This window comes from Podarcis raffonei, chromosome 2, assembly GCF_027172205.1.
Source record: "Podarcis raffonei isolate rPodRaf1 chromosome 2, rPodRaf1.pri, whole genome shotgun sequence".
In the NCBI taxonomy this organism is placed as follows: Eukaryota; Metazoa; Chordata; class Lepidosauria; order Squamata; family Lacertidae; genus Podarcis; species Podarcis raffonei.
In genome coordinates this window covers 105209083-105224768 of record NC_070603.1, presented here as the reverse complement: position 1 = coordinate 105224768, position 15686 = coordinate 105209083, and the positions used below count along the sequence as shown (strand labels likewise).

Genomic DNA, 15686 nt, shown 5'->3' with positions numbered 1-15686 from the left:
CACATTTGTCTGCCGATTCAAATGTCTTTTGTCTCATTTGCTTTATTTTCCATTCTATCTCCTGGTTCATCAATTCCATATACTGTCTCTGGTAGAACTTAATTTCTCTTAAAATTTCTTGAGACTTTGGCTTTGATCTCAGTTTTTTTTCACCTTCTTTTATTCTTTCCAAAATCTTATCTTTCTTTTCATTCTGTCTCTTCTTTTTTAAAGTGTTCTGCTGTATCAAAAATCCTCGCATAACGGCTTTACTTGCGTCCCAAATTGTTCTTTTCTCCACCTCTGTTTTCAGATTTATCTCAAAATAATCTTTCACAGTTTTCTGGGCCTTTTTGTACACCTCTTCATCTCTAAATAGGGAGTCATTCATCCTCCATCTAAAAGAACCAGCTGTTGTTATGTTCATTTCCATCTTTACGGCATTATGGTCGGAGCAAGTCTTTGGGCAGATTTCCACTTTCTTTATCCTTGGTGCCATCCCACTAGTTACCCAAATTTGGTCAATTTGAACATCTTCCAACTCTACAAGTCTATGTTGAACAAGAACTTTAGGAAGGTGTAGAGTTCCCAAAGCAAGGAAGGATTGGACTCTGATTAATAAAATACACACGAGGCCTGACCAGCAAGACTCTGGGAGGAGGTGCCAATAATAATAATAATTCTGTCCACCCCTTGGCCCAGGTCGTTTTATTCACAAAAGAACTTTTTACACAGTGTTCGTAAGAACCAATCAGATTTCCTCTGAGCATTTCAAAACCGCCATGTGGGACAAAGTCAGATCAGAAGAAATTCTTTTAACGACAAAGAAACTATTTCCTACTTGAGCATGCATATGTTCTGGGGTAAATAAAACAGGACTAAAAAGGAGGAATGCATTCAGCAAAACCCCGGAGGTCATAAACAGGAGAGGCAAGATGGCAGTATTTACCATCTCCTTGTTAACTCTCTTCCTGGCCCTTAAGATCTATCTAAAGATTAAACTACATCAAAGTAACCTACTTTCTTTATGTACTGAGGATGCCTGATGAAGCAACTGGCCTGTGTTTTAGAATGCTTATGCGTGCCTGGCAGGTGTAGAGAAAGCAAATGGCAGAGATGCAGAGGCTTGTGGGATTTGATCAGAAATTATTGTCAATGAATCAAACCCAGTCAACACAATGCTTTCATTGCTGACACAATGGCTTGCTCCATATTCCATAATTCCTCATGGTAATCCCACCTGACCACTACAGAAGGCATGATGGAGGGAGGACAAGTGAGGGCTCTGGTCTGAGGCTGCGCCAGATAGTGTGTCCTGGTCTTCAGGTTCCCCACTTCTGTTCCAATGATTAAAGTAGTCACCTACTACAAAAAATGCCACAATTTTAATATTTTTTGCATTCTGTGCCCGTAGGTCATTTCACCAGTATGAAAATTTGTAGAAGTAAAGGAGACGACTTGACAGTAAGGTAAGTAAATAAACAAATTACAGTGGTACCTTGGGTTACATACGCTTCAGGTTACAGACGCTTTAGGTTACAGACTCCGCTAACCCAGAAACAGTACCTCGGGTTAAGAACTTTGCTTCAGGATGAGAACAGAAATTGTGTTCCAGCGGCGCGGTGGCAGCGGGAGGCCCCATTAGCTAAAGTGGTGCTTCAGGTTAAGAACAGTTTCAGGTTAAGAACAGACCTCTGGAACGAATTAAGTTCTTAACCCGAGGTACCACTGTACACCGAACAGCCTCTTTTTTAATGACCAGTGAAGGAAACCATCACAGACATCCTGGATATCAGATCCATATTTTCCCTTCCAGAGTAGAAAGTCGCTTGGAACGCATCAGCGTCTTAACTCCTGAGTGAGGTTTATGCCAACTTCTTATTCTCCGCTTTGTCGCAAACTGAATTGTAGAATTCCAAGAGGAGCTTTGCAGATTTCCTGGGCCTCTCAAATGCTATGATGTGCCCACATCTCTCCAGCATATGCACCTGGGAGTTGGGAATGGCGTGGGCTAAAATTTCTGCGCCAGACGAGTCAGCCACCTGAACAACAAAGAATCGGTGTTTTTCCTCCCATTGCTATTCACATCTTGCAAAGTGCTTTGCTGCAGGGGCAGGAGTCAATCAATGAGTCCTACTAACTAGTGGAAGCCCCTGCAAATACTTCTGCTAGAGCAACAGGGCTTCTGCCCTCCTCCCCTTGTTCCCCAACCCCCCCAGGAGAACCCCCATAGCAGCATGAAGGAGGAGGAGAGTGGGAATCGTTCAGTCTGACAAGCTGAAATGCTTGCACTGTCAGCACAATTGCCATAATGCTGAAGGAGGTGAGGACAGGTGACCCCACCTAGGCCCAAAGTCATCCCCCCTCAATAATCACCCCAGGCCTCAAAACTGTCCAAAATTCCTTTTGTCTTCTAAAAAATCCACAGCTAAAGTTTTCCTCTGTTTTCTCACAAGATGACGTGAATAGGCAAACTGTTACTTTTATCAGCACAAGAAGGCTTCAAAAAGCTAATGAATAGGCTCTGTTCAAAGCAGGTCTGAGAACTGACTTTTATCTCATTCTAGTTGCAACATCTTTGGACATGCTGAACCGTTCTCATTCCCCTTTCCTGGGAAGGGTGCCAAGAGTCCACAATAGTCCCAAGACAGCTTTCTGTTCATGCTCAGAGGAACTCATGGGGCAGAACTCCTGAGGGAGGAGAAAGGGGAGGGAACTGGAAGGGGAATATATGCTCTGTGCAAATGACTGTGAACTCGTGCTTGTTTGTGAACTATCACACTTGCTCCTTCTACCAGTTCATGGATGGTAGAAATAAAGCTTTTTCTCCGAAACTATTCCTTGAGTGTCTGTTGACTCCCATTTTCCCTTTCCCGGGCGCAATGCAACATTGAATTCCTCCTGTTGTTAAATTTTAAAACTGGTTGGATTTTATAATGTTGCTGTTTTGGGTAATTGCTTAATGCATTTTGTGGATTTGGTTTTGTTGTCTGCATATTTTATTGCTGTAAGCCGCTTTGAGTTCTTTTTCGAAACAACAAAAAACTACATGTAGCGCTCAGCACAATCTATCTGTGCCCTTCAGTTTCTTGAGATACACTGCTGTTTCCCCTCAAACCAGCTTCCACCCAATTTGAAAATGTACGTAAGAGTTAAGCTTGTTAAGTATAGTGATTTAATTGGGAATGCTTAAATGTGTGTTTTGTTGTGTGTTTAATTCTGGAATGTTCCCCAGTAACTCTTGTGTGATTGGTTAACTCTGGTCACATGGGGGGCATCTTATTACATTCTCCATTTTGTTTTTTGTGTGAGTGACTTGAGTGTAATGGCTGCATCTCCATGAGCACCGAAGAAGAGACAACCTTAGATAACTCTCTCTCCAAATGCAATAGAGGAGAGCGGTGCCAATGCTTCTGTGTGAGTGCATGTGACAGAGAAAAGTACAGAAGTTGATGTTCTCCCAAAGAAGCAGTAAAGAGAAGTTTGCTGGGAGGAGAAAGCGGAAACCTCTCAGAAGGAACTGCATGGCTTAGTTGGGCAATGCGCAGAAGGCTGAGTGCAAGCGCTGGAAAGAGAGGAAGACACAGCTTGTTTGAATGTTTAAGGAAGAAGCTGCAATCTTCAGCTAAGAAGAACTAAGCCCATGCTTGGATAAGCAGCTGAATGTAAATACTTTGCATATATTCCTCTTTAGCCATATGTGCTGCAAGTAAACTTTTTTTGAATATTTTGGACATTGTTTTAATTTCAAGAAAAGAGTCAGTATTGTTGGCTTCCTAGCTGCAATTTAGTGTGTACATTTTAGACATGCACATGCACAGACAACAACACGTGGTGGCTTAATTAATGGGTGCAGAGACCAGGAGACCACAGAGAGCAGCCCACACCATTTTCTCCCTAGGGATGGGAGGAGACCAGCAATGCCCCTGTGGATCCTGCCGCCTGAGGCAGTTGCCTCAGCTTGCCTCATAGGTAGGCAAGCCCTACTATGAAATCCAAACAATGGATTTTTTTGTTTTGTTACAATTATAGCTATAGAAGCCACGTGAATATAAAGCATTTACCTGGTCATCCTTTCCCCAAAGGACCTGTGTCAGAGCGCTAATATTGCTCATACTGTCATGAAGGCTGTACTTGGACTTTGGGTTGGAAAGATCTAAAAAACCTTTGGAACAAAAACCAAAAAGGTAGAGTGAAGATTTTTCAGGAAGGCACCATTCCTACTGTTGCATTTCAAATGGGTTCACTAGACAGATCTTGGCAGTTGCTGAAGACACATCCTTTTACCATAGCCTTTGAAACTTGAAATGTATATTTTTGGGGCCCACTCTATCCTTGTGAATTTAAGTAGCTCCTAAACCGTTTTTACTGTTGTGTTTTGAATTAGAATCATAGAGTTGGAAGGGATCACAAGGATCATCTAGTCCAACCCCCTGCAATGCAGGAATATTTTGCCCAGTGTGGAGCTTGAACCCACAACCTTGAGATTTAAGAGTCTTATTCTCTACCCCACCCTGGAGCCTCAGAACGTGAAGGGCAGGTACAGTGGTGCCTCGCAAGACGAAATTAATTCGTTCCGCAAGTTTTTTCTTCTTGCGAGTTTTTCGTCTTGCGAAGCACGGTTTCCGATAGGAATGCATTGAAAATCAATTAATGCGTTCCTATGGAGACCGCTTGCCAGGCTGGCGGTGCGGAGAAGGGCTTTTCTCCCCACCGCAAGCCTTCAGGACAGGTACGGGAACAGAGGGGAAGGCGCACAGCGCTTCTCCTCTCTTCCCGGGGCTTGCGGTGGGAGGAGGGTTTTTCCTCCCCACCGCCAACATTCAGAACAGCATTCTGAATGTCGGCGGTGGGAAGGAAAACCCTCCTCCCACCGCAAGTCTTCAGGACAGCCATCCGAAGGCTGGCGCGGGGAGAAGGTCTCTCCGCCCCACCGCCAGCCTTCGGAGGAGCCTTCCGAAGCCTGGCGGCGGGAGGAGGTCTCTCCGCCCCACCGCCAGCCTTCGGAGGAGCCTTCCGAAGCCTGGCGGCGGGAGGAGGTCTCTCCGCCCCACCGCCAGCCTTCGGAGCAGCCTTCCGAAGCCTGGCGGCGGGAGGAGGTCTCTCCGCCCCACCGCCAGCCTTCGGAGCAGCCTTCCGAAGCCTGGCGGCGGGAGGAGGTCTCTCCGCCCCACCGCCAGCCTTCGGAGCAGCCTTCCGAAGGCTGGCGGTGGGAGGAGGTCTCTCCGCCCCACCGCCAGCCTTCGGAGGAGCCTTCCGAAGGCTGGCGGCGGGAGGAGGTCTCTCCACCCCACTGCCAGCCTTCGGAGGAGGTCCGAGGACAGTGGGGAAGACGCGCTGCGCTTCCCCGCTGTCCCGGAGATTTCCCTATGGGCTTTCGTCTTGTGAAGGAAGCCCATAGGGAAATTCGTTTTGCGAAGCGCCTCCAAAACGGAAAACCCTTTCGTCTAGCGGGTTTTCCGTCTTGCGAGGCATTCGTCTTGCGGGGCACCACTGTAATAAACAACCACTACAACAACAACAGTAATATTATTGCTATCGTACTTACATTTTACCAAAAAAGCATTCTGTTGTCTCCAGTTGGCAACATATCCCTTTAGCAGCTAAGGAGAGGGGGGAAAGAGGTGAGTCATTCACAGGAAGTGCAAGGCAATTAGGACCCCATCATGCAACAGGACGTAGCAGTTCCATCAGTGTAGGCCAGGGGTCAGCAAACATTTTCAGCAGGGGGCTGGTCTACTGTCTCTCAGACCTTGTGGGGGGCCGGACTATATTGGGGGGGGGGAATGAACGAATTCCTATGCCCCACAAATAACCCAGAGATGCATTTTAAATAAAAGGGCACATTCTACTCATGTAAAAAACACGCTGATTCCGGGCCTGTCCATGGGTCGGATTTAGAAGGCAATTGGGCCAGATGCGCCCCCCCCCCAGCCTTAGTTTGCCTACCCATGATGTAGGCAAAGGGAGGGGTGATAATCTCCTTGTTTTGGTTCATATAAAATGGTTCCTTCAGGCATAGATGCTTGGGGCTGCTGTACAACAGCTCCTTACCCCAATCTCTTTCCCCTGAGCCTCTAAGCCATTCCCATCCTCTTCAGCCAGGGCCTCCCTCATGTGATTCCCTCATGTGCCCTCTGTTTCTTTAGATCGCAAGCCCTGAAGGGATGGGCTGCATTATTTCTATATTTCAAGTGCATATAGCAAATGTAAGCATTTGGGGTTGTACTCAACTAAGTTTTATTTAGAGGAGACCCACTGAAATTAATGGACCTAAGTTAGTCGTGGCTATTAACTTCAGTGGGTCAAGGACAGACATAATGAACCTTTGGCCCTCCGGGTGTTGTCGAACTACAGCTCCTATCGGCCTCAAGAAGCATGGTGAATGAACAGGAATGAGCAGCAACATCTGGAAGGCCAAAGGTTCACCACATCTGGTCTACCATGAGTCAAAATTAGCTGAATTCTTTTAAGCAACATCCCTGGGCCAGAGGACTACCATCTTTGGAGAGCTGCCTTCTTCACCTGCATGTTTTTTGTGCTGGGATGATATAAGCCAAGTTTGAAGACATCATGCGACTTAATCGATTGCTCCCTCAGGCGCTTGAAGGCGTTATTATTATCGTCCGGATATCGCAGCCCTAAGAGGTGGCAAAGAGTGCACAGCTGAGAGAAGGAATATAGCGGCAAACCAGCTCCAAAATATGGGATTCCGACCTGCTGCTTGTCAGGGTTGTGTTGGCATGATTGACGGCTGAGGAGGTTATGCACATGCTGGGACTAAGTGAGGGTATGTGAGGACAGAAAGGTGGCCTGTCCAAGGTGTTTGTAATCACGGATCTGCCATCATGCCTGTTCATTCATGGTCTGGAACATGCTACAGAATGGTAGCACCAGGGGGGTTAGATCCTACTCAGAGCAGAGCCACTGAATTTGGGAGTCCTAAGTTCATTTATTTCAATGAATCTGCTTTGAGAAGGACGAGTATTGGCTACAACCCATAGTAACAACCCCCTTCTCCCTTGTTATTCTCAGACATATTATCATGTCTTCTTTATTCAGAGTTAATCGGCTTCAGATCTCCCTTGAAAATCTAAATACTCACCAAGTGGGCAAAGGAGGGACAAGCCGGATACCTCAGATGGATACTGAGCTGCGTAAACACCAGCAATCATTCCTCCCATGGACGTTCCAACCAGGTGAAAAGGCTTTTGGTTCAGACCAATGCACTCAACAAACTGAAATGTGAATGAAGAGAGGTTGTATTGCTGAGAGGTTCTGGTTTTGGGACGTTTTCCAAGAAAGTCCTAGGTCTCTGTAAGAACTTCTGAAGAAGACCATAAGAACAGCAATCAGGCAATGACCCATCTAGCCCAGTATCTTGTTCTCACAGTGGCAAAGCTTACCACTCCCATCCTTGGCAAGTGCCACAGATGGTTGGGTGGGGGTTAGGATGCCAGGTCATCAAAGCAGTCCCACCCCACTGCCCTGCCAGCCAATGCTGCTCAACAGACCTGGTTTTACCCTAGTTTAAGTAACCACAAAATGGGACACGGGTGGCGCTGTGGTCTAAACCACTGAGCCTAGGGCTTGCTGATCAGAAGGTTGGCGGTTCGAATCCCCACGACGGGGTGAGCTCCTGTTGCTCGGTCCCTGCTCCTGCCCACCTAGCAGCTCGAAAGCACGTCAAAGTGCAAGTAGATAAATAGGTACCACTCCAGTGGGAAGGTAAATGGTGTTTCTGTGTGCTGCTCTGGTTCGCCAGAAGCGGCTTAGTCATGCTGGCCACATGACCCGGAAGCTGTACACCAGCTCCCTCGGCCAATAAAGCAAGATGAGCGCCGCAACCCCAGAGTCGTCCACGACTGGACCTAACGGTCAGGGGTCCCTTTACCTTTACCTTTCAGTAACCACAGTCAACTGCAATGCTTCATTTTTGGTCAGGGAACATCTCACCACCACCACACCACACAAAAAGAGGACATCTTCTGGCAACCTCTCACTTCCCAGGTTTCAAGGCACACCTGAGGACAGCTGGACCGTACCTGGTGTATCTTTTTAGCTTGATCAACCGCCGCGTAACTCTCTCTCAGCAGACATGTGGTTTCACCGTGACCAGGCATGTCAAGGCAGACCAGGTGGAGGTCCTTCGGAAGGAACTGGGAAAGGATGTCAAATCAGTGATGACGCCAAGGAATCAAAGCAATAATAGCTGAAGTTCTTTGTTGTCAAAGAACACCCTGATGTTTCTCCAGTATAAGTGTATAAACGTTGCACAGAGTCCTGACCGGGAGGCCATTAAATAGTGGCAAAATAGGGGAGTGGACAGCTCCTATTAAGCCGTAGGGTTAATTTAGCCCTGTCCTCTAGCACAATGCACTGGGTGGAATGATCTCCCACACTAGCCCAACTGAAACAAATCACAATTGTGGAAAAGCACAGGATTCCCCTGCCCCCAGCACAATATGTCTTGCACTAGCCTTGATTTGGCAACCATGGTTGCCTGAATAGAAGGACAGAAACATACTTTGATTGTATTTAACCATATGTCCTTGTTGAAAGCCAATCCATGAAGAATCAACACAGATGGCTGCAGTCGGGGTTCCCCGCGGCAGAAGTAGCAGAACCTGTAGCCCTCATGCTCAACATAATTCACTGCCACACCCCTTTTCTGACGTTTGTACCTAAAAGCAGAAAGAGAAGCAAAATGAATGGACAATGGATTTTCAACTGGAGGGATGTTTTTGCGGTGGTTTCCAATTAAAGTAGGGGCTTTAGGATTTCTGCAGCTCTACTGCTTGCATCGGATTGCCCATCTGCGAAATGGGTATAATTCAGCCCAGCCATCAAACTAATTGTTTTCCTGGACATTTGGGCAGTGATTGTCTGTTTCTATTCTATGTTGATGTATTTTTTATTTTTGTCTTTTATCCTCATTGTAAATCCATTTGGGACTTTTTTTGTGGGAATGTTCAGGGAGGCAGGAGAAGATATATTGTTTAGTAATATCCTTCCTAACTTTCGTTAGCAAGTTCCTTCACGTAGCAGAGTTTACATTTCCCTTTTACATGCACAGCAGATAGCTGGTTGCAGGCTTGTGTAAGCCTCTCACTATCATACAATTCAGTACTGGGTTGTATGATCCTGGTAAGTTCCCTTTTATCCCTCTGAAAAGAATAAAGACACAACAATCTTATTTAAAGTCAATAAAAGTTTACTCACATCAGTTCACAGTTGGATCCCTGAAGGCAGACTTAGTTACAAATATGTACATGTGGAGCTACCCCATATGGGGGGGTTAATCCCAGTGCTTCTGCAGTGCAAAGCATTGCTAGCTAAGAAGCTGGTCCAACGACGAAGGAAGTGAAGGAGAGAATGGCAGCATGCCTTGTCCTTTTGTTACCTGGACAGGTTAGGTCATGCCCATGCAAAAAGAAAGATGCTCCCGTCCTCTAGGAAAACAAGGAATTTGACTGCTCCCAGTGGATGACATCCCACATTTTGGTTGTGGGAGGTGCAAATGTCATAAACCTAACCTAAACCTAAGACATGGAAATCATTCCATATACCTTCCTAGAGATACACTCACCATATCATGAGCCTGGATATTTTTGCCCTAGGCAGCAGGTGGCACACTGTGACAAGGGTCAGTGCAGAGATTAATCCAACGATGCTCACAATCTTCAAGAATATATTGGCCAGAGAGAGCTCCATGCTGGGTAGCCAAACGCTCTTCTTTGCTGCCTGTACAAATAAAAGAATTGGGTAATAGTTTAAGTGAATATGGTTAATTATTATGGGAGGGAAAGAGGGCAGTGTATTAAAATTAAGGTTCGCCACCTAAATGTCTTCTGCCGTTAGATGTTTCTTCAAAAGAGAGGCAAGGAAGAGTAGTACAAGGAGTATACAGTGATACCTTGGGTTACATATGCTTTAGGTTACAGACTCCACTAACCCAGAAATATTACCTCAGGTTAAGAACTTTGCTTCAGGATGAGTACAGAAATTGTGCTTCAGCAGCGCGGCAGCAGCAGGAGGCCTCATTAGCTAAAGTGGTACCTCAGGTTAAGAACAGTTTCAGGTTAAGTACGGACCTCCGGAACGAATTAAATACTTAACCTGAGGTACCACTGTACCATTTTTAACAAAACTGGATTAAGAGTAAGTGAGGTCACATCCACGCCATACATTTAAAGCACACATACCATTTTAACAGTCATGGCTTCCCCTAAAGAATCCTGGGAACTATTTCATATGCTAAGGGTGCTAGGAATTGTGGCTCTGAAGCATCTCCTGACAACTCTCAGCACCCTTAACAAGCCACAGTTCCCATGAAGCCATAACTGTTAAATCAGGGCTTTGTGACAGTACTCACAGGGACTTCTAATAATCACTAACTCTGTCCTGCCGTGTTTCAGCTTGTTGTCTGGATCCACTGGAAGGAAACTACTTCCTAGAGGTGTTGTCAAAATAATGCACCGTTGACATGTTGCTCAAAGTTTCTGGAAATGTATCAGGGATAGTGGGAATTGCATTACAACATCATCTGAAGAGTCACAGATTTCCCACCCTTTCCTTACGATACGATGGCCTGTTGCAAGGAGCAAGGGCGCCCTTGATATTCTTCCCTGTGATTCATTCATGTTCATAGCATATGTGTTGCTGTAGCCACTTTTTCCAATGTAGGCAAACATGTCCCATGTTGTAGGGTATAACTATTTTAGTACACACCTGTACCAGGGATGAAGAAGCTGTTGCTCTCCAGATGTTTATAGAATCATAGAATTGCCGTGTTGGAAGAGACGCCAGGGGTCATTTAGTCCAACCCCCTGCAGTGTAGGAATTTCAGCTAAAGCACCCTTGATAGATGGCCATCCATCTTCTGCTTAAAAACCTCCAAGGAAGGAGAGTCCACAACTTCCTGAGGGAGATGGTTGTGGGACTCCAACTCCCATCATTCCTTGGCACTGGCCATGCTGGAGGGGGGCTTTTGGGAGTTGGAGGCCAACATCTGGAGGGCCACCAGTCAGACTAAGGTGCCATCCTATACCCACTTACCTTGGAGTAAGCCTCACTGGACCCAAATGGACTTATTTCTGAGTAGCGATGTTTTGGATTACACTTAGATCTACTTTCTTCTTTTAAGGAAAAAGAAAAAGTACAGTGGTACCTTGGTTCTCAGACCTAATCCGTTCCGGAAGTCCGTTCCAAAACCAAAGCATTCCAAAACCAAGGTGTACTTTCCCATAGAAAGGAATGCAAAATGGATTAATCTGTTCCAGACTTTTAAAAACAACCTCTAAAACAGCAATTTAGCATAAATTTTACTATCTAACAAGACCATTGATCCATAAAATGAACGCAGTAAACAATGTACTGCAGTCACGCAATGAATCAATCAATCAATCAGTAGCTGAACTGGGTTCCACACAGTCACAAAAACAACAAAAGAAGAGCCGCAAAAACAAAAACCCAAAATAAATAGCAAAAACAGACAGACCTCAGTGTAACACTCAAAACGGAAGTGTGGCACTCTAATCAGAAGTGTAACACTCAAAACGGAGCACGTTTGGCTTCCGAAGAAAGTGTGCAAACTGGAACACTTCCTTCCAGGTTTGCAGTGTTTGGGTTCCAAGTTGTTTGAGTACCAAGGCATTTGAGAACTAAGGTACCACTGTAATAACCATCTGTATAGACCGAAACTTTACCATATTTGTTTTAGATCCTAGTGCACTTGACACGCAACAGTAAAGTTGCTTCCAAGAATACAGTGCATTCAAAGAAACCTGAACACTCATGTTTTGTCATCAAAATAATTTAAATCAGTCAGCATTTCAATTTCTAGGATGCCTATAAATCTACTGTTCTTAAAACCTACCCCATCATACAACAAACATATTAGTGCCATTTTTCTAGAAAAAGGGGTGCCGGAACTCACCATGAACACCTCCCTTGTCCTCTTAGAATGGGTGCCAGAACTGAATTCCACTGAGTTCCAGCTGGAAAAAAGCTGTGCGTATTAGCCAAACATTGTTCACAAAGATTTCAGATTTTGCTCCTGAAATGCTTTGCTGTATGATAAAGCTAAATCTTCTGAAAACACTAGCTGAAGTCCAACAGCATATGGAAGGCCACAGGTTCCCCATCCCTGATTTAGACAAAATAACAATGCGTCTTAAAATACTCCGTTCTAAAATGCCTGCTCCTATAGGGAAACAAAACCATGAGTGGATGAGATCTAGCTGCTTGTAAACAAGTATTACCTGCTTTATCATGCATATTAAAGAATTAAAAAATCCATAGCTATACAACCACTTCAAGCAGAAACAAGAGGCAAGCAAAATTAGACTCTTACAACAATACATCTGAAACAACCCACTCATGTACACCAAAGTTTATTTCCAGTCAAAGGAACTGAGAAATATAATACTTACTACCAGATTGAGACAGTATTGCCCAGGATACAGCCACTGGCAAAGATTCAAGTCACCAATGCTTCCCCGAGAGGGTTATAGTTTAATTATGAGGGCTAGGCAGCTGCTCACTTTAATTAGCAATTAGCCAATATTCCAGTTTTGCTCAATAGAACATGAGTTACCAGAGTATGCACCTTGTCACAAATTATTTGACTAACATATTGAACTTCTTAATTGCTTTCAGGCTCTCTGTAAATAAAACTTAGGCTGTCAAGTGTAGATTATTTTACAGAAATGGCCAGCACAGGGAGTTTGTCCCCATCGAGGGGAAAAGATTAGAAAATTAACGTGGGTAACAAAATAAAAAACCATGTGAATGAATGCATAGTCAAAGCCAGTCCAGATCCAACAAATAGATAGTGGATCCCAATAGTCAAAATGAATGAAATAATGAACCAAATTCGCTCTCCAAAATACCAGGTTGCCCAAAGCAGAGATCACCCTGGAACACACCTTATCATACTGCTGATACATAGCTCTCCCTGCATTTCTTAAAATAAATATTCTGAGAAGTAGCAGCCACCGTTCATCACTATAGCATAAACATACCTACAAAAGCACTTTTAATCAGATGATGGAAACACACACAAAGACTGGGGTGGGGTGAGCTTGCAGCCTTCCCCAGCCAGATGACTTCCTAAAGTTTTGGCACTGTAGTCAAAAACATCTGGAAGCCCCCGGGTTGAGGCCGCTTGGCTTAAAGTATTTGCCCTGCTCAGAGACAGACACTTGATCTTTTAACTGCTGTTCAGTTTCCTGAATTATCCAGACTCAGTTACTCAATATTATGGTTTTTCTTTTTCTTTTCTAGGATCAAATCCTGCAACAAATACATTTATTTCACCATGGACAACATCTGGGGACCAAAAATTGAAGAACATGGCTCTAGGTGACCTATGTAGTAGAGGCAGTAGTATTTGCCAAAAATCAGCTATGTTCTTTTCCCCGTGGTTTGGAAAAAGGAGAATAATCTGTTAAAATAAGGCCCGCATTTTCGTCATATGTGGTAACCCCCATCAGGTCTAACTGGCCTGTAGTTGCCTTCTGATGACAAGATCCATCAGCCCCAGGAAGCAGAAGCAGTTGTCTCCTTGCACAGGAATCCCAGTAAGATTATTTGTCAGAGCAGCCATCCAGTGCCGGATTTACATATAAGCTATAGCTTAGGCCCCCCCACCCAAAAACATTAAAGTAAAACAAACCTGGATGTACATTTCCAAAATATAAGATAAAAAACAAATAAAATAAAACCTACATACAGCAACAGTGTTTTGCATTGTATATGGACCTATTAGGTCCATAAATTACCATATAGCATATATTCAACACCAAAAACAGCTTGACAAAAGACAGCTGGACATATAAAGGGCCCCATTACCTTCAGTAGTTTAGGGCCTCATCAAACCTAAATCCGGGCCTGCTGAGATCCATCAGTTAATCTCCATAACAAAGGGAAGGCACTGAGCAACCTTGCCAGAATTTTATTAACAAATTCTAAATTGTTCCCAGGTCTTTCTTATGCCACCTTCAGTGGTAGAAACCCCATTCACACAAATCTTAAGAGCCAAGGCTCCCAAGTTGAATTTCTGAAAATGTTTCCCGGATAGTAGCCTGCAGGCATATTTTAAATCTCATAGATTATCTGCGTAAGCTGCCACAAAATGTTCTGGGTGCAATTTGATCCTTCAGTCCTTTGGAAAAGATTCTCTTCCTGCCATCCTGTGTTGTGATTTCTGCTGTGATTGTTTTGCTTCAGGGCCTATTTTTGGTATGCTACTGTAGATTTTGTTTGGACTGCCTCTCTCCATATGAAGCAACCTGAACCCTGCAGTCATCATTTGAGGTCCTTCTTCATCTGCCTCCTCCACCAGAGGCCTCTAGAAGACAGCAACACAAGAACGGGCCTTTCCTGTGGTGACTCCCTGCTTGTGGAATGCTCTCCCCAGGGAGGTTCGCCTGGCACCTTCGTTGCATATCTGTAGGCAACAGGCAACAACATTCCTCTTCTCCCAGGCCTTTGTTGTTGTTTAGTCGTTTAGTCGGGTCCGACTCTTCATGACCCCATGGACCAGAGCCCGCCTCCCACACTTTGGTCAAACTCATGCTGGTAGCTTTGAGAACACTGTCCACCCATCTCGTCCTCTGTCGTCCCCTTCTCCTTGTGCCCTCCATCTTTCCCAACCTCAGGGTCTTTTCCAGGGAGTCTTCTCTTCTCATGAGGTGGCCAAGGTATTGGAGCCTCAGCTTCAGGACCTGTCCTTCCACTGAGCACTCAGGGCCTACCTATGGCTAATTAAACAAACGACGGCCTTTTGAACTAAGTGTGTGTGTTGTTTTTATTTGTTACTATGTTACGTATTTTTGTGTTTTTATATTGTAAACTACTCTGTGTTCCTCAGATGAAGGGTAGTATAGAAACAACAGCAACAACACCCTATTATATAAATAAACTGTAACAACAACAAATCTTGTTTCCTCCTCTCCAATTCCAAATGCTCATATTTTTGTTATTCCTTTGTTTATGCAATTTCTCAGGTTCTCTGATGTTTTCCAAATAGATCATTGTTCCTTTTGCTGTGATTTCTTTTGAGATGAAGATAAGCTCAGAGCATGATTTCTGTTCTCATCCTGAAGCAAAGTCCTTAACCTGAAGCACTATTTCTGGGTTAGCGGAGTCTGTAACCTGAAGTGTATGTAACCCAAGGTACCACTGTATACTGAGAGCACACAGGAACCCTACAGTTTAAACTGGTTTTACAATATTCAGTTGTTTCTTCCATTACCTGACCAGGTGTTCATTTCTCCAAGAGAAAGTGATGATTCCATTTCCAATATGGACCCAATTTATTCATTGGTGATGCAATCTGTTGAAGAGTGATCTCACCCAAAGCAATTCCTTGGCAGGCATTATTATGTAGCAATAAGTGTTGCTTACTTGATTTAGCATTTATATTAAACTGCTTTGTGCTGTTCGCCTGAAGAGTGGCAAAGCCACTGGAGGAAGTAGATAAACATACAACTTGCATGTGCTATTTTCTATGTATAGATGCAAATTTATGAATTGACAACCCATCTCACCATTGCAGGGAAGACGGAGACCCCATTTGCCTCTCATGCCACTGAGCATTCATGGCTTCCCCCAAAGGATTCTTGATAAGTGTAATTTGTTAAGGGCGGGGAAAATTGTTTGGGGACCCCTCCATTCCCTTCACAGAGTGATTTAAGAGTCAA

General features: G+C 44.5%; 1 protein-coding gene across 1 annotated transcript; it reads right to left on the bottom strand.

The window, feature by feature from the left end:
* Positions 1–616: 616 nt before the first annotated feature.
* Positions 617–7214, bottom strand: LOC128408525 (monoacylglycerol lipase ABHD6-like). Its single transcript, XM_053378396.1, has 5 exons — positions 7085–7214; positions 6505–6620; positions 5528–5582; positions 4044–4144; positions 617–2021 (listed from the first exon to the last, which is right to left on the bottom strand). The coding sequence occupies exons 1-5, from the start codon at positions 7161–7163 to the stop codon at positions 1845–1847; spliced, it is 528 nt and encodes a 175-aa protein (XP_053234371.1). The 5' UTR covers positions 7164–7214; the 3' UTR covers positions 617–1844.
* Positions 7215–15686: the final 8472 nt, after the last annotated feature.